Here is a 23,496-nt window from a genome sequence, read left to right on the forward strand (position 1 = left end):
TAACTGTTAAAGTTAAGCTCAGACAGATTACAGGGCTTTTCTAAGGACACAGTTGCTGGGTTGGATTTTGAATCATAAACTTCTGATTCCAAGCAAAGTTTTTTTGTTTTTTCCTGCTTTATTTTGGTAAAAAATCTAAATTCCTAATGTGGGCACTTTCTTTTCTCCTCAATTTCTAATATTCCTTTTTAGTTTTGATTATATTACACAAAAATTTGCTATTTTAACCATTTTACTTGACATTAATAATTGAGATAATGTTTATAAATAACAATATATTAGCTACTTCAACATTTTTTACACATAAAATTCAGTGGCATTAATTATGTTCACCGTGTTGTGCAACCATCACCATTATCCATTTCCAAATTTTTTTTCCACCCTTCCTTAATGGAAATTCACTACCCCTTAAGAAATAATTTTCTGTTCCACTCTTTCCCCAGCCTCTGGTAACCACTAATATACTTGGTCGCTATGCATTTGCCTATGAAAGTCAGTAATTTTATTGTATATAATTTATACAGGGTAACATGAAAATCATTGATAATGGTTATTCATAGAATGGGTAAAGAGTAAAATAGGGTAAAACCGAAGCATAACTGTCCAAATTAGGAATCAGTTAGTTTATAGCTTATTGGAGCACTGAAATTCAATACAATATAGAGCCAAATTTCACTTTTCGGTGGCTTATTTAAGGCAGTTATTCTCAAAGATGAGTAGCATCAGTACCACCTGGGATCTTATTGGCAATGAACATTCTCAGGCCCCACCCCATGCCTACTGATCAGAAACTGGGATGAGCCCAGCATCTGTATTTAACAATCCTTCTGGGAGATTCAGATGTTCCATAAAGTTTGAAAACCACAAATGTAATGCTATTTAAACATTAAAATTCTTCTCTATGATATCTCAGAATGGTTAAATATAAGCGTGTTTCCTAGGATCCTTAATGTTGTTTACTTTACCGTAAACTGTATAAGTTCATAGATCAAGGGTCTGTTTACATGCATCACACAATTTTTCCATCACATAATTCCAAAAAAATAAGCAATCTGTTTATTTTAGGTATTTAATTCACTTTTGGTCAGTTCAAGGAGGATCACTGAGCAGAACACCAGTTTTTGCCTTCCTCCATCCCAGCCTCTTTTGCATTCCTTACCTTTAACAACGCCCCATCTCTTCATCCCCCCACTCATGGTGCTTTAACTGTTATAAAAGCCTGGAAAGTAAATTCATTGAATTCATTTACCACTTACACACATTTTAGTCTGTGTTCCCTTGCCAAAGGTGGTTGGTCATTTAAAGTGGCATTGCTCTAGGGAAGGTATTTTTAGATGTAGCAATATTTCAGTGGTCATATAGGACCTTTAACTAAATATGGCGTGAAGCCAAGGGTGGAAAGCAGTACCTTCAACACTGATATAAGCAAACAGGTGCAGTCAACCTATCAAAAGGATTTGGTACCATATATATGTCTCCTTGACTCTGATTCCCCACTATGGAGGTGAGTTTACTTTTATTAAGAATTATGATTCCATTATTTTAGGCTATCCTTTCAAATTATGATATCTATTATGGTTTTGGAATCTTGCATGTGAAGTCTGAATTATAAGGTAACCTCTGTAAAATCCCATCCACAAGTGATATAACACAAAAGCCTCCCTATTGTCCACATGATATTCCGAAGATGTAAGACATGGACTATGTCTACACAGTCAGAAGCCCAAAACTCTTGTTAAATAAGAAGTCAGTTCAGCAAATGATTGAGCTCATATTAGCAGAATTTTTCACTGAAGAGAGGCCTTTTCAAGAAATTAACCTTGTTATTTCAGTATTTAGAGACACCGTAGTTGTGCAGGGCAGGATGGCAGAAGGAAGGAAAAAGGAGAGTGTGGAATGAACTCCAATAGTCCAGGACAATGGTTCTCTACCTGTGCTTACAAGTAAGTGTGAGTATGGAAAAGGGGACAATCATCTGGTTCCCTACACTCATCACAAAGGGCATCGCTTGAGGTTAATAGACACAAAATTGCTGAGATATTTTTCAAATAAAAGACATAGCATAAATAAGAAAAAACTGGGCAAGTAATACTATTACTTTAAATACAATGAAAAGAAATTTCCGTGTCTCTGAAGGATGTCTACATGAAGAATTTGAAAAATTATACATAACCTATTCCAGGAGGGGGAAGATTTCTTCCACATGAGGGGTAAAAAAAAACTATATATATATTTAAACTAAATACGTTTTATGTATAAAACGTATTTAGTTTAAAAAAATTCAATTCCAACTATTCTGTTTAACAGCTTACTTTTAATTCACTTTATAAGTTTACCTACAGAAGAAATACTATTAAGCATCTGTTCAATTTTCCTTAAATGGTGAGTTTATACATAGCTTTTAAACTATGGGCTAAATATTTCATTTAATAAGTAAATGCAGCTGTATATCCATAAATTAAAAGAAAAAAAATTAAACATCCTTCATATATATTTGATGAAAAAAATCAAACTTCCTTAACCTTATATGTATGAGAGTTTTAAGGAGTATATTTACACTGATGGCTGTATTAGATTATCTGACTGATATTATGTATTGAGAAGTCTAATTTGATACAATATTATACAGCATAGCTTTTCACAGCACGGAATAATACAAATATATCAGTCTATCTACCTCTCTATCTACCTACTTATTTATTAACTTCTCATTTTAAAGTAAAAGTCATGGCTCCAAATTGAAATGACATTTTGATTAGACATGGAAGTGTATGTATATCTTCATCATCTATGTATCTTATACCAATAGAATATTTATTACTAAAACTGATAACTGTTTAGATTATCTTAACCATACAATACAATATCATACAAGATAGAAGGTGGTGTAAATCAACAAGGGTTGGCAGAGATTTGATTTGATAAAGTCCACTCAATTTTCCCGATTTCCAGGGCTTAAACAGCCATCTCTCTCTCTCTCTATCTACCTATATATTTTAAACTAAATAAATTCTAAGTAAAATGTATTTAGTTTAAAAAAAATTCAATTCTGGCTATCCTGTTTAACAGCTTACTTTTAATTCACTTTATAAGTTTACCTACAGAAGAAATACTATTAAGCATCTGTTCACTTTTCCTTAAATGCTGAGTTTATATATAGCTCAAAGATGCTGCCCTTATTATGTGTTGTTATACCAGTTCAATGTAAAACAGAATGGCCACTTAGATTTAGAAATCTTAGAGTTTCACATTCATATTTGCAACATTGGGTCAAATCATCATATTGGTATTTTATGCTACGACTTTCAAGCTGCTTCTTATGTGGAAAAAATCGCAGCATATGATCTAGGTTGGCATATTAAAATTAAAAAATTATGTTTGAATATTTGAACTAGTATTTTTAAATTATTTCAAATCTATTTCATACACAAAATAGATTTTAATTCTTAGAGCAATCTTCTTAGAAGGTTTATGATTTAAAACTTATGAGTTTTTTTAAGGAAAAAGAAGGTAATTAACTTCTCCCTCATTCCATAGAGAAAAAATGACAGAAAGGAATCTTAAACCAGGACTTTTTATCCTGAGTCCAGTGTTCTTTTGTCCATGCATCCCCACATCGATAGGATGAATCTGTTTGAAGACATAATAGAGGCAGGGAAACCTGCAGTCAAGGAGTTAGGGACCTAGGGTAGTTATAGGAGAAAGGTGCATTCAATGGTATATAAAAAGAGGAGCTGGATATACTAGAGACAATGGTGCTAATTAACAAGGATTGGCAAAATCTTGATTAGGTAGAGTAGACTGTTTATTCTCCTGATTTTCAGAGCTTAAACAGCCATCTCAAAGATACTGGTGTTATTATGGGTTGTGCCGGTTCAAGCCTGGATATGCATGTCAGAGACCACCCGCTCATGAGATGGCTGTGCAAGAGAAGGACTCTGACTGCCACCTAATTTTTGTAGCAGTAGTGTATTTACAAGATCAGACCCTACAGGTTAAAAACTGTCATCCCCATTTCTGGGTCTGCACTCATCTACGATCAGAAAAGCACTAGATCAAAGATTTGGATTAAATCAGTCTGGACTGTTCATAATGGAAATAGAGAGGTCTACATCCTCTATGTGTACCAAGGCAGTGCATGGACATCATTTCTACTAAGGAAAGAGGGGATTAGCTTATTCTGGCCTTCCTCAATTTATGAGTTTACACGTTTTGTTCTTAGTATGGAGTTAAAGAATTGCAACACTCAAAAATCTTTCTTGTACTCAGTGTTTGACAGCTCCCAACTGCAACCACTTCAGAAATAAGTTACATGCATTTCTGTAGTTTTAATCATTTCAACTGCATCTACCAAGAAAAGAATGTTGCTCTAAAAAAAAAAAAAATCAGCACAGTGTTTTCTTTTTTTTTAATTTACAATATTAGCATAACCCAACCCACTGCCATCGAGTCAATTCCGGCTCATAGCGACCATATAGGACAGAGTAGGACTGCCCCATAGAGTTTCCAAGGAGCACCTGGTAGATTTGAACTGCCGACCTCTTGGTTAGCAGCTGTAGCACTTAACAACTATGCCACCAGGGTTCTGCAAACAAATGTAAAAGGTGATTATTTTTTGTGTAAAAATACTGTATATATTAAAATCTAAAACTACCTTGGAAAGACAGAGCACATACCTAATTTGGGAATTTTTAAAAATGAATTAACCAAGGTGTTTTCCTCTCCAAATCTACTTCATACTTTCCCTGTGGCTGATAATTATGCTCTAAGGAAATGAAATCATTTTTTTTTAATTAAATTATTTCTTGTCCTTTTAATCACCTCCCTGTTTTTTTATAGATATTACTCATTATCATATCAAAACTCCTGTCATGATTGCCCTTGGACATCGGGCCTGGCCCCCCTAACTCTCCTCTAACTGTGTGGGGGGAAATTGTGTATGAGCCATGCCAACAAGTCCTCGAGGCCTAAGGAAAGAAAGTTGATTTTATTCCAAGTATAATGGGTGGATACCAAAGATTCAAGGCAAGAAGTGGTTAACTAGAATAAAAACTGTTACTTTATGAGAGGAACAAAATAATATTTCATCCATTATTTTGGAGATTATTATTTTTCTTCAAATGAGATATTTCATTTAATTCTCAATCATATGTTCCATTTATGATCTTTGTAACCCACCATAAACCATGAATCAACTCTAAATTTTTAAAAAAAAAACAGTGAGTATGTTTATAATTCCAAGAGTTGGATGTAAATTATCTGTGATTGAGAAAAATTTAAATAGACTTCCATCTGAGACTTTCTTTTCTCAAATGGTTAATTTTGATACCAGTATATATATATATATTTTTTTATATATATATATAGTAAAAACCCAAAATAATTACAATATAATCGTTGTAATTGAAAAGGCCAATGGGACTATTTAGCATTCTTTAGTCCTTAACAATTGAGAGCATACTTTCCACCTAGTACCTAATTTGATCTGTTCTGATCTATTATCAAATTTGGCCAATATACAATGGTGTGAAGGGGTATATTGACCCCAGTTGATACCTTAAAGAGTTGAGCTATTGAGAAGTAGAATGATAGGCTATGATGGAACATTTTAACTGCGAGGCTAGGGCTTTGAATCAGGATGCTGGATTCCAAACACAGTACATATCTAGAAAGTTATACAGTCAAAGTAAGATTTTTAAATAATGGAACTCCTCATCTTAACTTTCTGTATGCAGTGTTACTCCAGTAGAAATCATGGAGAAGAGAAATGCCACTTCAGATTTTATTCTCTTGGGACTCTTTAAGCACACTAGCTTCCACCTCTTCCTCTTCATCGTGGTGCTGACCATAGCCATTGCTTCCCTGGTGGGCAATGCCCTCATGATCCTCCTGATTCACAGGGACCACCGGCTTCACACACCCATGTACTTACTGCTGAGCCAACTCTCTTTCATGGACACGATGCTGGTTTTCACCATTGTGCCCAAAATGGCATCTGGCTTTCTGACAGGCAAGAAGTCCATCTCCCCTGCTGAATGTGGATTACAGATCTTTGCCTACCTCACCTTGGATGGTGGAGAGTGCTTCCTCTTGGCAGCCATGTCCTATGACCGCTATGTGGCAGTGTGTCATCCACTACGATATAACATTCTCATGAACTGGCAACTGTGCCTGAGAATGACCTTGGGGTCTTGGTTTCTGGGGGCAGCTGATGGTCTCATGCAGGCAGTTGCTACCCTGAGCTTCCCTTTCTGCAGTGCTCATGAGATTGATCATTTCTTCTGTGAGGCCCCCTCGCTGCTGCGTTTGGCTTGTGCTGACACTTCAGTCTTCGAACATGTCATGTACATCTGTTGTGTGATAATGCTCCTTGTGCCTTTATTTCTCATCCTGACCTCCTACAGTCTCATCCTAGCTGCAGTTCTCTACATGTCTTCTACAGAAGCCCGCAAGAAAGCCTTTGCCACGTGCTCATCACACTTGGCTGTGGTGGGACTCTTTTATGGGGCTGCCATTTTTACCTATATGAGACCAAAGTCCTACAGATCAGCTAACCATGATAAGGTTGTGTCAGCTTTCTATACTATCTTCACTCCTGTGTTAAACCCCCTCATTTATAGTCTGAGGAACAATGAGGTGATAGGAGCCTTGAAAAGGTGGCTTGGGAAACACACTAACTTAAAACATCAATAAAACTTAGCCCCACTGTTTAGAGTTATCCAATGTCAAACTTGTGTTGTTGTTAGGTGTTTTCAAGTAGTTTCTGACTCAAAGCATCCCTATGTACAACAGTACAAAACTCTGTCCAGTCCTACATCATTCCTCATGACCGTTGCTATGTTTGAGCCCCGTGTTGCAGCCACTGTGTCTATCCAACTCATTGAGGTCTTCCTCTTTTACACTGACCCTCTCCTTTACCAAGAATGATGTCCTTTTCCAGGGACTGGTCCCTCCAGAAAACATGTCCGGAAAAGTCTCACCATACTCCCTTCATACACCATTGTGGCTGTACTTCTGTCAAGAAAAATTTGTTCTTCTGGCAGTCCACAGTATGTTCAATATTTTTCGCCAACAAAAGCATCAATTCTTCTGTCACCCTTATTCATTGTCCAGCTTTCGCATGCATATGAGGTGACTGAAAACACCATTATTTAGATCAGGCATATCTCAGCCCTAAAGAGACATCTTTGCTTTTTAACACTTGAAAGAGGTATTTTGTAGCAGATTCACCCAATGGAATATTTCATTTGATTTCTTGACTGCTGCTTCCATCGGTGTTGATTGTGGATCCAAGTAAAATGAAATCCTTGAAAACTTCAATATTTTCTTCGTTTGTCATAAACTTACTTAATGGTTCAGTTATAAGTATTTTTGCTTTCTTTTATGTTGAGGTGTAATACATACTGAAGGCTTTAGTCTTTGCTCTTGGTCAGTAAATTCTTCACTTTCAGCAATAAAAGTTGTCTCATCTGCTTATGGCAGGTTGTTAATGAGTCTTCATCCCATTCTATAGTGCTGCTTCTCTGATTATTTGCTTAGCATACAGATTGAATAAGTATGGTGAAAGGACACAACCCTCATGCATACCTTTCCTGGTTTTAAACTATGCAGTATCCCATTTTTCTGTTCAAATGACTGCATCTTAGCCTATGTACAGGTTCCACATGATTACAAGTAAGTGCTTTGGAATTCTCTTTCTTCACAATGCTATCCATAATTTGTTATGAACCACACAGTTGAACACCTTAGTAGAGTCAATAAAACACAAGTGAACACCTTTCTGGTGTTGTCTGTTTCAACCAAGATCTGCGTGACCTAAACAAAGATATTCCTCATTTCACATTCTCTCCTGAATTCTACTTGAATTTCTCTCAGTTCCGTTTCAATGTAGTGCCACAACATTCTTTGAAGTATCTTTAGCAAAATTTTATTTGCATGTGATATTAATAATGTTGTGTAAATTCCTAAAATTGTTACTATTTCACACATTTTGTAGTAACTATCTCCTATCTTTAAAACCGATAAAATCCATCTTTGCATTCATTTACTTACATGTCATAACTAAACAGGCTTTTGAATTATCTTAAAAATTTATGTATCTCAAAATCATATTACATCATTGCTCACAGAATAGAAATAGTCTCAGATATGACAGCAAAAGCACAAGCAAAAAAAGACATAAGATACAAATGATACTTGATCAAAATAAAAAAAATCAAAAAACAATTTTTGTACATCAAAGGATTTTATCGGTAAAGTGAAGAGGCAATCTACAGATTAGGAAAAATTATGGGGAAATATATATTGAATAAGGGTTTAAAAACCAGGATTATTAAATACTCCTAAAACTTAAAACAAAAAGACAAACAACTAAATTGAAAAATGGGCAAAGGACTGGAATAGACATTTCACCAATTAGAAATACAAATGCCCGACATCACATAAAAAGATGATTAACATCATTAGTCGTTGTTGTTGTTGTGTTCCATAAAGTCAAGTTGATTCATATTCCTAGAGAATTATAGGACAGAGAAAAACTTCCACATAGCATTTCTAAGGCTGTAATTTTAAGAAAGCAGATTGCCGCATCCTTCTCCAGTGGAACAGCTGGCGAATTTGAATAGGCTGGTCTTTTTTTTTTTTTTGGTCTTTCTGTTAGCAACAAAGCCCTTAACAACTGTGCTACCTGGCTTCCTTCATTAGTCAATAGGGAACTGCAAATAAAAACTAAGAAATCTATTATCAAAATAACATGTGTTAATGAGATGCAGAGGAATCGTAACACTCACCCTTTGCTGGTGGTTTGTGATATGGTACTGCCACTGTAAAAAAGCATTTTGGTGTTTCCTCAAAAAGCAAACATAGAATTACTGTATGATCCAGCAATTCTGCTCCTAGGTATATGCCCCAAATAATAGGAGGCAAAAATACAAACAGATACATGAACACCAATGTACATTGCAGTACTACTCACAATAAGAACAGAAATACGGAGACTGTGGACACATATAGAAAATATAACCAATGTCATTGAACAACATGTACCCAAAATCAAATCAAACCGCTTGCCCTACGGTTGACTCCGACTCATAGCGACCCTATAGGATAGAGTAGAACTGCTCCACAGGGTTTCCACGGCACACCTGGTGGATTCAAACTGTCGCCATTTCAGCTAGCAGCCAAGCTCTTAACCAGTGTGCCACCAGGGTTCCGAACAATATGTATAGAAATTCTTAAATAGGAACTTTATTTGCTGTGTAAACTTATACCAAAAACTCAATAAAATATTAGGAAACTATTTAACTAAATGCTTTCTATGTCAGGAGAATGAAGAATAGGAGAGGTGGTGAAAATGTAAAGCTAGGAATGGTGGTGTGTCACCATGCTGGCCACAGCTGCCCAGTGAGTTTTATAAAGGCAGGGCCCTCAGCAGGAGCATTCAACTGACAACAAGAGCCCTATCCAGACAGGCAGGATAGAGACCATGAGTCCTGGATAAGAAGTAAATTGTGTCTAACTTCCTGCACTCTCCCCAACTGCTTGCTGAGTCATCTGACCCCTTAGAGAGGTGCTAGGGAAGCCAAGCATAACAACAATTGTAAGGATGGCACAGGATTGGGCAGTGTTTCGTTCTGTTGTGCATAGGGTCGCTATGAGCCGGAACGACTCAACGGCACCTAACAACAACAAAGGGAAGCCATACCCCATGTCCTGGGCTGTAATATTCCATGTAAGCATGGAAGTGGCCGGGGGGCTACACCCTCAGAACGTGTGGCTTTTAGGCATCGATGTGTGTCAGTGGGCAGGGCAGAGTGTTCAGCTTTCCCAGGCAAGCAGCTGGTTGATTCCAGGAGGCAGAGCCATGCAGGCCCAAGGAGAGCTGGTCATCTACAGCTGTGATCTGGGCAGAGAAAGTGGATGAGGATCTGATAAATAGTAGAGCCTGGAACTGGAGGGGAAACCTGAGAAGTGTCTAATAATATGTTTGTGTTCTGATTAAGGAACTCTTCCTACCCCTAGGTAATGAAGATGTTCTACCATGTCACTTTCTAGAACCATTATAAATTTATATTTTATATTCAGATCTACCTGGAAATGGCTTTTGTGTCTCTTGAGAAGTTTGTGTCATTTTACATATTTCATGTAGTGATAAAATTGACACTGACTCCTCTCTTGCAAATCAATTAAAAAATAGTTGCTGTAGAATCAGTTCCAACTCCTGGCAGCTCCATATACGTCAGAGTAGAACTGTGCTTCCCAGGGTTTTGAATGGCTAATTTTTTGGAAGTATATTGCCAGGCCTTTCTTCCAAGGTGTCTATGAGTGTACTAGAATCATAAACCTTTTGGTTAGCAGCCAAATGGTTAACAACTTCTGCCACTAAGAGACCCCTCATTGCAAAGACCTTTTTTTTCACTCTGCTGTGTTATGTACCTGGTTGTAGAATTTTTTTAATCCTTTCCGTAATTTACCAGAATTTCTTAATGTCTTTATAAACGTTTTTCACCAATTTAGGGCAACTCTCAGTAGCTATCTTTTTCAATATTATGTTTGTCACTTTTTTTTTTTCTCCAGCTCCTTCCTGAGACTTCTCAAAATGGTATTAGAAGCACAGCTCTTTCCATTTCGCTCCAAAGCAAGGCTCACTTTTCTTGATTTCCATCTTCTCCAGGATATTGACACAGGAAGTTCACAGTGTCTATTTAGGTTTCAACACTTTTATGAAGATACTTTATAATGTTTTTTCTAGGTTTTTTAGTTGCCTTCAGCTGGAAGGTTTATCAGAATTGACTAATTTGTGATTACTAGAAATGCAAATCTCCATCTTGCTTTTTTATTTAATGTATCTTAGAATCGTCCCCTCTAAGCACATACAGAATGCATATTATAAAATATTACTAGTTTACATGAGATATTTTACATTACAGTAGGTATATCTATAAAGGATATTTCCAGAAGTATATTATTAAGCTAAGGGGATTTTTTTTTTTTCTCATTTTGGCAACAGCAAAATTGTCCACACTATTGGTTATACAAATTTACATACAATAACAATGTGTGAGAATGTATGTCTCCTATCCCATAGCAACATGATCTTTTGTGTTCTAAAGCATTTTGAGACACCTGCTTTCTAGATGAATGTTGATTTTTTTGGTTGGCAGTTCATATCCACCAGCTGCTCCTTGGAAACCTTATGGGGCAGTTCTACTCTGCCCTACAGGGTTGCTATGAGTCAGAATCGACTCAAAGGCAACTTTTGTTGTTGTTAGTGTTTTTTCAGCGTAGTTTTATTTGCATAAGTGAAGCTGAACATCTTTTCATACATTTTAGAGCCATTATATTTCCATTTATGTGAACCGTTACTCAATTTAATTACAATGTAGGTTTTATTTTTCTCTATTTTTTGAAATCTTTATATTTCAAGGGTTCCCATGTCTGCATAATTCAATATCCTTATAATTTTCATTCAGCTATCATCTTTTTTTATAATTATCACTTCCATCTAGAGATGTTTAGAAGTAGTCACATTTATCAATATATCTTTTAGAAATTATGATTTTTGTGTCATACTTTAAATATTTTTTAGTTCTAAAACGATTTTTTATTTTTTTCCCAATTGCTCCAAAAAGTTTTCTTTTTCAAAATTTTTCTGTATTTAGTTTCTTTTTGGCAGCAATATACACAACCAAACATACATCCATTCACAATTTCTACATGAACAGTTCAATGACATTAGTTACATACTTCACATCATGTCAGCATTCTCACTCTCTACCCATGTTGTTTCATCTCCATTCAAGTTTTGGCCCTTTAAGTTCTCAACTGTGCCTTAAATTCTGTGTTGTCAGTTAAACTCACACAGATAGTTCTTTAAAATAGTGCTGTTCTCAACAAAGACATTATTAATTAAGTTAAACTGTTGTTTAGTTTAGTGATGGCATAATGGGATAGTTTTGGTTCAAGGTTTAAAGATTATTTCCAGGCATTTGGGGGTTCCCCCAGCCTCAATTAATCCAGTAAGTTTGGTTTCCATATGAGTTTGAAGTTCTGTTCCACACTTTTTTTTCTGCTCACCCGCTTTCATCTTTTGGGTGCTTGATTAAAATGTTCAGTAATGGAAGCCAAGAACCATCCATTTCTTCTGTTCTCATGTTCGTGGAAGCAGTAGTTTTTGTAGGTAGTTAGACATGCAGTCCATTTCCTTCTCTGCTTCCTGGGTCATCTTCTTCCTTTGCTGTTCTCAGGCAAATAGAGATCAATTGCTGCATTTTGAGTAAACATACACAAGCTTTTCAGACCCCAGGCTCTACTCACCGAAATAGGAGGTAGAACAGAAACTCTAAGGACAATGAATGTTAGTCCGATTTACTGGATAGACATGTGAAGCCAAGATACAAAACCTTCAAACCAAGAAAGAGCAATGGCATGAAATGTTTAGTTGTATCTAAGTAGTATCAACATGTGCAGATTTTTGTTTGCTTGTTTTTGAGTTTGCTGCCATTGTAGTTTAAAATAAAACAGTTTATTTCCATTTTGCATCCCTCTGCTTTTTTCCCCTGGTACACAGCTTAATGCTGACAGCTACATTAATCTGACTGTGTAACCATTGCTTTTAGTCCATGCCAACTTTCTTATCACCATAGACAAAAATTCACTACTTCCCAGTGAGTGATTTCCCTAGGCCCTCGTTCTTCCTACCTCCCCTCCTGGTAACCACTAGTAACCACTGGTCTGTGTATAATTACTTATTCTTGTCCTTTCATATAAGTAAGAACATACTATAATTATTCTATTGTGATTGTCTTATATCACTCAGTTCAATGTCTTCGAGGTAAATCCATGTTGTAGCGCATACAAGGACTTTGTTTTTCTTTAAGTTCAGGTGGTATTCCATTGTATGTATGTATCTCATTTTGTTTATCCATTCATCTGTTAAAGGACATGGGTTGTTTCCAGCTTTTTCCTTTTGTGAGTAATGCTGCAATAGACATCAGTATACATATGTCTCTTTCTGTCATTGCTTTCCGGTCATTAGGGTATGTACCTAGAAGTGAAATTGCTGAGTCCTCTGGTAATTCTGCTTTTAATTTTTAAGGAATTGCTATACTGTTTTAAACATCAGTTGGACCGTTTTTCATTCCCACCGGCAGTGGATAATTTTTCCAATTTCCCCATGTCCTCACCAACATTTGTTGTTTTCTGATTCTTTTTTGATTAATGCCATTATAACAGGGGTCAAGTGGTATATCTCATTGTAGTTTTGATTTGGAACTCTCTAGTAGATAATGACAATGAGCATCTTTTTATTTGCTTGTTGGCTTCTTCAGTGTCCTTTTTGGTAAAGTGTCTGTTCATGTCCTTTAACTGTTTTTTTTTTTTTTTTTGGATTGGGTTATTTGTCTTTTTTTGCCATTATGTTGTAGAAGTTGTATAAATATTTTGGATACCAGACACTTATTGGAAATATTGTTCCCAGGCTGTAGGTTGAAAAGGTTTGCTTTTCTGTTAATTTAAATACAATATCCATTTGGATTATATTTTGGCGTATATCTTAAAGCCGGCCTTCAAATGTTTTTTTTTTTTTTTTTTTGCTATTAATTAATCAGTTATTCCAGCACAGTATATTAAAGAAGTCCTTATTTCTGTTTTGGTATAAAGTGCTAACTTTATCATACATTATCGTCTCAGCTTAATAGCCTGTTTCATGGCTCTCCCTTCTATTAAATTGATCTCTCTCTATATTTATGCACCAACATCATGTAATTTTAGTTCATATATCTTTAGAATACATTTTAAAATACTAATTCTCTATATCAGCAGTAGTCATCTTTTTGTTTTGTTTTTGTAGAATTTTCCTGGCTCTTCTTACATGTTAATTTTGAATATAATGAACTTTAAAAATAGCTTAACTACTTGAAGTTATATATTGGCATATTATAAGAATCATATTAAATTTTAAAATTGTTTAAAATTAAAAATTTTCTTTATTCATACCCTCTATATTTTTGCTGTTATTGTTCTTGTTAGTTGCCATCAAGTCATTTCCAACTCATGAAAATACCACCTGCTACAGAGTAGAATTGCTCCAAAGGGTTTCCTGGCTGTAATCTTAATGGAAGCCAATGACCATATATTTTCTTCCATGGTACTTCTGGGTGTGTTCAACCCACCAACCTTCAGGTTAGCAGTTGAACATAAACCATTTTTGTGACCTATGGATCTCATACTCACTATAATAATCCATATTTTTTAAAGAAAAAAAACTTATTCTCCTTTAAATGGCACACCAAGCCTCTCTTCCAATGTCTTTCTCCCAGCCCCTTATTTTGCTCTGATTTCCTGTAATTTTATTTAGATATTTGTATTTTTTATACATATATGCCTTGACTATTATTATCCTCTTCCAGTTTAATTCTTAGATGGCTGCTAGCAGTTTAGTCTTACATTCTCCCCTTCTCAACAAGTCAGCAGGAATATAGCTATTTTCCTAACATCAGGAATTCTTATCCTCATACTCATTAACCTAAATGGTTTATATGCCCATTTATGAATTAATCAGTTGTACTACAGTGATGGAATGCATTGATTCATTTTATCTGGCTTCTACTATTTGTCAGATACTAGCACTGGCTGTATCCTTTCACCATACTTATCCAATCAGTATGCTGAGCAAATAATACGAGAGGCTGCACTATATGAAGAACTGGGCATCAGAAGTAGAGGAAGACTAATCAACAATCTGTGATATGCAGATGACACAACCTGGCTTGTTGAAATGAAGGTGGAGTACTTAACGATGAAGAACAAAAACTACAGCCTTCAGCATGGACTATACCTCAACATAAAGGAAACAAAAATCTTCACAACTGGACCAACAAGCGACATCATGATAAAGAGAAAATATTGAAGTCATCAAGGGTTTCATTTTACTTAGATTCACAATCCACACCCATGGATGCAGCAGTCAAGAAATCAAATGACATATTTCATTGAGCAACTCTGATCCAAAAGACCTCTTTAAAGTGTAAAAAAGCAAAGATGTAACTGTAAGGACTGAGGTATGTCCAACTCAAGCCATGGTATTTTCATTTGTCTCATATGTATGGAAAACTGAAAAATGAACAAGGAAGTCTAAAGAAGAATTGATGCATTTGAATTATGATGTTGCAAAGAATACTGAATATACCATGGACTGCCAGAAGAAAAAAAAAATCATTCTTGGAAGAAGTACAGCAAAAATGCTCCTTAGAAAAGTCAGGATGGAGAGACTTTGTCTCACTTTTTTGGATATATTATCAAAAGGGATCAATCCCTAGAGAAGATGGTTATGCTTGGTAAAATAGAGGGTCAGCAAAAAAGAGGATGACCCTCAATGAGATGAACTGACACTGTTTCTAAAGCAATGGGCTCAAAAACATCAAAGATTGTGAGGATGGTGCACAACTGGACAACATTTAGTTCTGTTATAAATAGTGTTGATTTGAGTTGGAACCAATGTGACAGTTCCTAACAACAACAGAGAATTGGTGACATAGCTGTGAACAAAACACAAAAATCTCTACTCTCCTGGTAGTTATGATGTTATAGAGAAAATAGACAATAAAATGGATACATAAAGTGTAACATCATAAGCACCAGGAGGATAAATGTGCTACACAGAAAAGTAATATAGTAAAGGGGAATAGCAAATTTGGAGGGAGGGTGAACTTGTAGTTTTAGACAGTAAATCTAAGAAAAGCCTCACTGAGAAAAAGATAATAGAATAAAAATCTAACCAAATAGAGTGTGTGGGTATGATGCAATGAGTTTCCCTTATTTGGCCTTTCTTACCCTGTGGTCAGGCCAACATCTTGCAAGCAATTTGTTGGTTTACTATCTGGATAAGCAACTTGCAGGGATTTGTCAGTTTACTATCCACATAAGTGGCTTCCAAAGGATTGGTCCGGTTACTATCCACCTAAGCCAATTGCAAAGGACTGATCAGTTTATGGTCCACACTGTAGTTGACATTTACTGGGATTGGCTGAGAGACATCTCCCGGTACCCCATTCTGAGCCTTACCAGAATTGGCTGGGGAATCCTGCCCAGTAGTTGACATTTATCCAGATTGATTAGGAAGCCCCACTTGTAATTGACAAGGAGTACATGAGCTACCCTATAAAAACCCTGGAACCTGAGAGCAAAGTTATCCTGATAGAGAGAAAAGCAACCCACAGTCACTCTGAGAAAGAACTGTTGCAGTGGGGAGCTCATCTGAAGCTGCTCTAGCTGTGAAAGGGAGGGATGAGTTCTTTGCTTTGGGGACCTTTGCAGACCTAACTCACATACCTTTTCCTGAGTTGTATCATGAATTTCCTGATGTTTACCCTGAGTTGCATCCTGAATTGTACCATGTTATTTCTGCATTGTTAGTCTATGAAACCACATAAGTGTGAGTATAGTCTGTGAGTTCTTTGTGACTGTTGGAATGAATTACTGAACCTACAAATAGAAAGTGAATTAATGGAAAGGGGGAAGGTGGAGGCATATTTGATGCCCATCTCTTATTTCACTCCTTGGAAACACTATGTTGCAGTTCTATGCTGTCCTATTGGGTTGACTATGATTCAGAGTTGACTCAAAAGCAATGGTCTTGATTTGGTTTTTTGACCCCTGGTGGTGCAGTGGTTAAGCTCAGGCTGCTAACCAAAAGTCCATAGTTTGAATCCATCAGCCACTCCTTGTAAACCCCGTGGAGCAGTTCTTCTCTGTCCTATGGGGCCGCCATGAGTGGGAATCAACTAAATGGCAACAGGTTTTTTATGGGTTTATAAGAACCATCTGTATGTTGACTTGGGTTCACAAAGTTATGCTTACCATGGGTTAGGACCACAGAAGAATTAAGCCCACAGCGAGCCAGAACTCTGCTTATTTTGTCTGAAGTGATGTTGGGAATAGTAATGTTGAATGGGGTGTCTTCTGATTGTATCAAAAAAGTGGACTTCGGATTCAGAGAATAATAGTCAATTTGGCCCAGAATCTACTATAAAAGTTTTAACATGTACATTAAAACGTCTTGGGACTTTTTATACTTTTGGAGAAAGGACAGAATATAGTTTTTAACAACTACCTGTCCCTCAAGATGATTGATGCATGACAGCATTTTTTACATCATGGGCTACAATCTTTGGGTTACCAGAAGTTAGAAACCTCAATATCACTGGCATCTTCATCAAGAGGTTAAATAAGTCACCTTGAGATAATATAAAGAATCTTCTCTAATCATGATGCCATAAAAGTAGGAATTAATAACAGGAAGAATAAGAAAAAAAATCAAATACACCGCAACTGAATAACACCCTGCTTAAAAAATCACTGGATAATAGAAGAAATCAAAGATGGAATAAAAAAATTCCTAGAATCAAACAAGAAAGAAAACACATCATACCAAGACATTTGAGACACAGCAAAGGCTGTGCTCAGATGTCGATTTATACCAACAGATGCGCACATCAAAAAAAGAGAGAGAAAATCAAAACATTAGCTACACAACTTGAACAAATAGAAAGATAACAGCAAAAGAAGCCCCCAGCCAACAGGAAACTGGAAATAATGAAGATCAGAGCAGAAATGAATGAAAGAGGGAATAGAAAAAGAATAGAAAGAATCAACAAAACCAAAAGTTAGTTCTTTAAAAGGATCAATGAAATCGAGAAACCACTGGCGAAACTGAAAAAAGAAAAACAGGAGAAGATGCAAATAAACTAAATAAAAAATGAAATGGGGGGGGCTTACAACAGACCCGACTGAATAAAAAAGAGTATAATAGGCTACTATGAAAAATTATGCTCCTAAAAATTTGAAAACCTAGAGGAAATGGACGAATTTCAAGAAATACACTATCTACATAAACTAACACAACTGAGGTTGAAAATCAGAACAGACCCATAACAAGACAAGAGATTGAAAAATTAATAATAATAATAACTCCCAACAAAAACAAGCCCTGGCCCAGATGGCTTCACTGGATAATTCTACCAAACATTCAGAGAAGAGCTTGCACCATACTAATCAAACTGTTTCAGAACATAGAAAAGGAAGGATACTTCCAAATTCTTTCTATGAAGCCAGCACAACCCTGATATGAAAACCAGGCAAAGACACCACAAAAAATGAAAATTACAGACCAAAACCTTTCATGAATATAGATGCAAAAATTCTTAACAAAATTCTAGCTAATAGAATTCAATATCATACCAAAAATGTAATACACCATGATCAAGTGGGATTCATGCTGGGTATGTAAGGATGGTCCCATGTTAGACAATCAATCAACATAATCCACCACATAAATAAAACAAAACAAAGCAATCACATGATCATCTGCATCAACACAGAAAAGGCACTCAATGAAGTCCAACACCCATTCCTGATAAAAACTTTCGATAAAATAGGTATCGAAGGGAAGTTCCTCAAAATAATAAAGGGCATCTGTACAAAACCAATAGCCAACATCATTCTTAATAGAGACTGAAAACATTCCCCTTGAGAACAAGAACAAGGATCCCTTTTATCACCACTTCTATTTAACATTGTGCTGGAAGTCCTAGCTAGAGCAATAAGGCAAGAAAAAGAAATAAAGGGTATCTAAATTGGTAAGGAAGAGGTAAAACTATCCCTATTTACAGATGCTATGGTGCTATACATAGAGAATCCAAATGACTCCACAGGAAAACAGCCAGAACTAATAGAAAGATTGAACAGAGAAGCAGGACACAAGATAAACACACAAAAATCAGCTGGATTCCTATAAACCAATAAAGAGAACTACTAAAAGGAAATCAGGAAAGTAATATCATTTTAATAGCCCCTAAAAAATAAAATACTGAAAGCATTTCCCTTGAGAACGGGAACCAGACAAGGATGCCCTTTATCACCGCTCTTATTCAACATCGTGCTAGAAGTTCTAGCCAGGGCAATTAGGCTAGACAAAGAAATAAAGGGCATCCAGATTGGCAAGGAGGAAGTAAATTAACTCTATTTGCAGATGACATGATCTTATACACAGAAAACCCTAAGGAATCCTCCAGAAAACTACTGAAACTAATAGAAGAGTTTGGCAGAGTCTCAGGTTATAAGATAAACATACAAAAATCACTTGGATTCCTCTACATCAACAAAAAGAACATCGAAGAGGAAATCACCAAATCAATACCATTCACAGTAGCCCCCAAGAAGATAAAATACTTAGGAATCAATCTTACCAAATATATAAAAGACCTATACAAAGAAAACTACAAAGCTCTACTACAAGAAATTCAAAAGGACCTACTTAAGTGGAAAAACATACCTTGCTCATGGATAGGAAGACTTAACATAGTAAAAATGTCTATTTTACCAAAAGCCATCTATATATACAATGCACTTCCAATCCAAATTCCAATGTCATTTTTTAAGGTGATAGAGAAACAAATCACCAACTTCACATGGAAGGGAAAGAAGCCTCGGATAAGCAAAGCATTACTAAAAAAGAAGAAGAAAGTGGGAGGCCTCACTCTACCTGATTTCAGAAGCTATTATACAGCCACAGTAGTCAAAACAGCCTGGTACTGGTACAGCAACAGACACATAGACCAATGGAACAGAATTGAGAACCCAGATATAAATCCATCCACATATGAGCAGCTGATATTTGTAAAGGCCCAGTGTCAGTTAATTGGGAAAAGATAGTCTTTTTAACAAATGGCGCTGGCATAATTGGATATCCATTTGCAAAAAAATGAAACAGGACCCATACCTCACACCATGCACAAAAACTAACTCCAAGTGGATCAAAGACCTAAACATAAAGACTAAAACGATAAAAATCATGGAAGAAAAAATAGAGACAACCCCAGGAGCCCTAATATAAGGCATAAACAGAATACAAAACATTACCAAAAACGACAAAGAGAAACCAGATAACTGGGAGCTCCTAAAAATCAAACACCTATGCTCATCTAAAGACTTCACCAAAAGAGTAAAAAGACCACCACAGACTGGGAAAGAATTTTCAGCTATGACATCTCCTACCAGCGCCTGATCTCTAAAATCTACATGATTCTGTCAAAACTCAACCACAAAAAGACAAACAACCCAATCAAGAAGTGGGCAAAGGAAATGAACACACACTTCACTAAAGAAGATATTCAGGCAGTTAACAGACACATGAGAAAATGTTCTCGATCATTAGCCATTAGAGAAATGCAAATTAAAACTACGATGAGATTCCATCTCACTCCAATAAAAAAAAAAAAAGGCTGCCATTAATCCAAAAAACACAAAATAATAAATGTTGGAGAGGCTGCGGAGAGATTGGAACTCCTATACACTGCTGGTGGGAATGTAAAATGGTACAACCACTTTGGAAATCCATCTGGCGTTATCTTAAACAGTTAGAAATAGAACTACCATACAACCCAGAAATCCCACTCCTCGGAATATACCCTAGAGAAACAAGAGCCTTCACACAAACAGATATATGCACACCCATGTTTATTGCAGCTCTGTTTACAATAGCAAAAAGCTGGAAGCAACCAAGGTGTCCCTCAACGGATGAATGGGTAAATAAATTGTGGTATATACACACAATGGAATACTATGCGTCGATAAAGAACAGAGACGAATCTGTGAAACATTTCATAACATGGAGAAACCTGGAAGGCATTATGCAGAGTGAAATCAGTCAGAGGCAAAAGGACAAATATTGTATAAGACCACTATTATAAGAGCTTGAGAAATAGTATAAACTGAGAAGAACACATACTTTTGTGGTTACGAGGGGGGGAGGGAGGGAGGGAGGGAGAGGGTTTTTTACTGATTAATTAGTAGATAAGAACTGCTTTAGGTGAAGGGAAGGACAACACTCAATACATGGAAGGTCAGCCCAATTGGACTGGACCAAAAGCAAAGAAGTTTCCGGGATAAAATGAATGCTTCAAAGATCAGCGGAGCAAGGGCGGGGGTTTGAGAACCATGCTCTAAGGGGACTTCTAAGTCAATTGGCAAAATAATTCTGTTATGAAAACATTCTGCATCCCGCTTTGAAATGTGGAGTCTGGGGTCTTAAATGCTAACAAGCGGCCATCTAAGATGCATCAATTGCTCTCAACCCACCTGGAGTAAAGGAAAATGAAGAACACCAAGGTCACACGACAACTAAGAGCCCAAGAGACAGAAAGGGCCACATGAACCAGAGACCTACATTATCCTGAGACCAGAAGAACTAGTTGGTGCCCGGCCACAATTGATGACTGCCCTCACAGGGAGCACAATAGAGAACCCCTGAGGGAGCAGGAGATCAGTGGGATGCAGACCCCAAATTCTCATAAAAATACCAGACTTAATGGTCTGACTGTGACTAGAGGAATCCCGGCGGGCATGGTCCCCAAACCTTCTGTTGGCACAGGACAGGAACCATTCCCGAAGACAACTCATCAGACATGAATGGGACTGGACAGTGGGTGGGAGAGAGGTGCTGATGAAGAGTGAGCTAATTATATCAGGTGGACACTTGAGATAGTGTTGGCATCTCCTGTCTGGAGGGGGGATGGGAGGATAGAGAGAGTGGGAAGCTGGCAAAATTGTCACGAAAGGAGAGACTGGAAGGGCTGACTCATTAGGGGGAGAGCAAGTGGGAGTATGGGGTAAGATGTATGTAAACTTATATGTGACAGACTGACTTGATTTGTAAACATTCACTTGAAGCTCAATAAAAGTTAATAAAAAAATAAAAGCAGTAATAAAACTGAAAAAAAATAAAATACTTAGGAATAAATCTGACCAGGGTCATAAAAGACCTATACAAAGAAAACTAACAAAAGACTACTGTAAGAAACTAGAAGACTTACCTAAATGGAAAAATATTCCATGCACATCGATAAACACAACATTGTCAACATGTTAATTCTACCCAAAACAATCTATAATGCAATCCCAGTCCAAATACCAATAGCATTCTTTAACAAGATGGAAGAAATAATCAGCATCTTTACATGGAATGGGAAGAGGCCCCGGATAAGTAAACCACTACTGAAGAAGAAGAATAAAGTAGGAGGACTTGTGCTACCAGACCTCAGCACCTACTATACATCTACAGTAGTCAGAACAGCCTGGTACTGGTACAATTACAGACACATCAACTAATAGAATAGAACTGAGAACCCAGATGTAAATCCATCCACCTACAGCTGCCTGATCTCAACAAATGCTGAAAGTCCATTAAATGGGAAAAAGACAGTCTTTTTAACAAATGGGGCTGACAAAGCTGGATGTTCATCTGCAAAAAAAAATGAAACAGGAGCCATACCTCACACCATACACAAAAACTAATTCCAAATTGAAACAAAGACCTAAAATATAAAACTACAAGGTTTTATATATGTATAAACAAAAACTACAAAGATCATAGAAGGAAAAATAGGGTCAACTCTTAAGGACTTAATTCATGGCATAAACAGGATAGAAACCATAACTACAAATACACAAGCACCAGAAGATAAATTTGATAACTGGGATCTTCTAAAAATTAAACACTTATGCTCATCAAAAGACTTCACCAAAAGAGTAAAAAGAGAATGTAGAGAATTCAGGAAAAAAGAGAAAAATTGGTTATGACAAATCCAACAAAGTTCTAATCTCTAAAATTTATAGGAAAATCCAACACCTCTACAGCAAAAAGACAAATAACACAACTAAAAAATGAGCAAAGGATATGAAAGGATACTTGATGAAAGAAGACTTTGAGGAGGCTAACAGACACATGAGGAAATACTCAAGATCACTAGCCATTAGAGAAATGCAAATCAAAACTACAATGAGATACCATCTCACCCCAACATTACTGGTATGAATCAAGAAAAAATAGAAAATAACAAATGTTGAAGAGGCTGTGGAGGGATTGGAACTCTTATGCACTGCTGGTGGGAATGCAAAATGGTACAACCATTTTGGAAAATGATATGATGCTTCCTTAAAAGGCTAGAAACAGAAATACCATATGATCCAGCAATCCCACTTCTAGGAATATATCCTAGAAAAATAAGAGCCATCACACAAATAGACATATGCACCCCCATGTTCATTGCAGCATTATTCACAATAGCAAAAAAATGAAAATAAGTGTCCATCAACAGACGAATGGATAAACAAACTATGGTACGTACACAAAATGGAATACTATGCAACAGTCAAGAATAATGATGAATCTGGAAAACATCTCACAACATGGATAAATTCGGAGGTTTTTATGCTGAGTGAAATAAGTCAGTCACAAAATGATAAATATTGCATGAGACCACAATTATAAAAACTGATGAAAAGGTTTACACACAAAAAGAAACAATCTTTGATGGATAAAAGTAAGGGAAGGTTTGGGGAGGGAAAAATACTAACTAGACAATATACAAGTGGTATCTATGGTGAAGGGTAAACCAGTACACAGTATTGGGGAATCAGGACAACTTCACCAAGGTGAGG

The 23,496-nt window shown here is 36.4% G+C and overlaps 1 protein-coding gene across 1 annotated transcript; it reads left to right on the forward strand.

Annotated features, from left to right (window-relative positions):
- Positions 1–5,587: 5,587 nt before the first annotated feature.
- LOC100667640 (olfactory receptor 2T33-like) lies at positions 5,588–6,973 on the forward strand. Its single transcript, XM_003422135.3, has one exon. It carries the CDS (start codon positions 5,755–5,757, stop codon positions 6,691–6,693), a length of 939 nt encoding a protein of 312 aa, XP_003422183.2. The 5' UTR covers positions 5,588–5,754; the 3' UTR covers positions 6,694–6,973.
- The last annotated feature ends 16,523 nt before the right edge of the window (positions 6,974–23,496 follow it).

This window comes from Loxodonta africana, chromosome 2, assembly GCF_030014295.1.
Source record: "Loxodonta africana isolate mLoxAfr1 chromosome 2, mLoxAfr1.hap2, whole genome shotgun sequence".
NCBI classification, from domain to species: domain Eukaryota; kingdom Metazoa; phylum Chordata; class Mammalia; order Proboscidea; family Elephantidae; genus Loxodonta; species Loxodonta africana.

What these genes read in the sequence shown, in the direction of transcription:
- LOC100667640 (XM_003422135.3), top strand. Translation starts at nt 5,755, where the DNA reads ATGGAGAAGAGAAATGCCACTTCAGATTTTATTCTCTTGGGACTCTTT.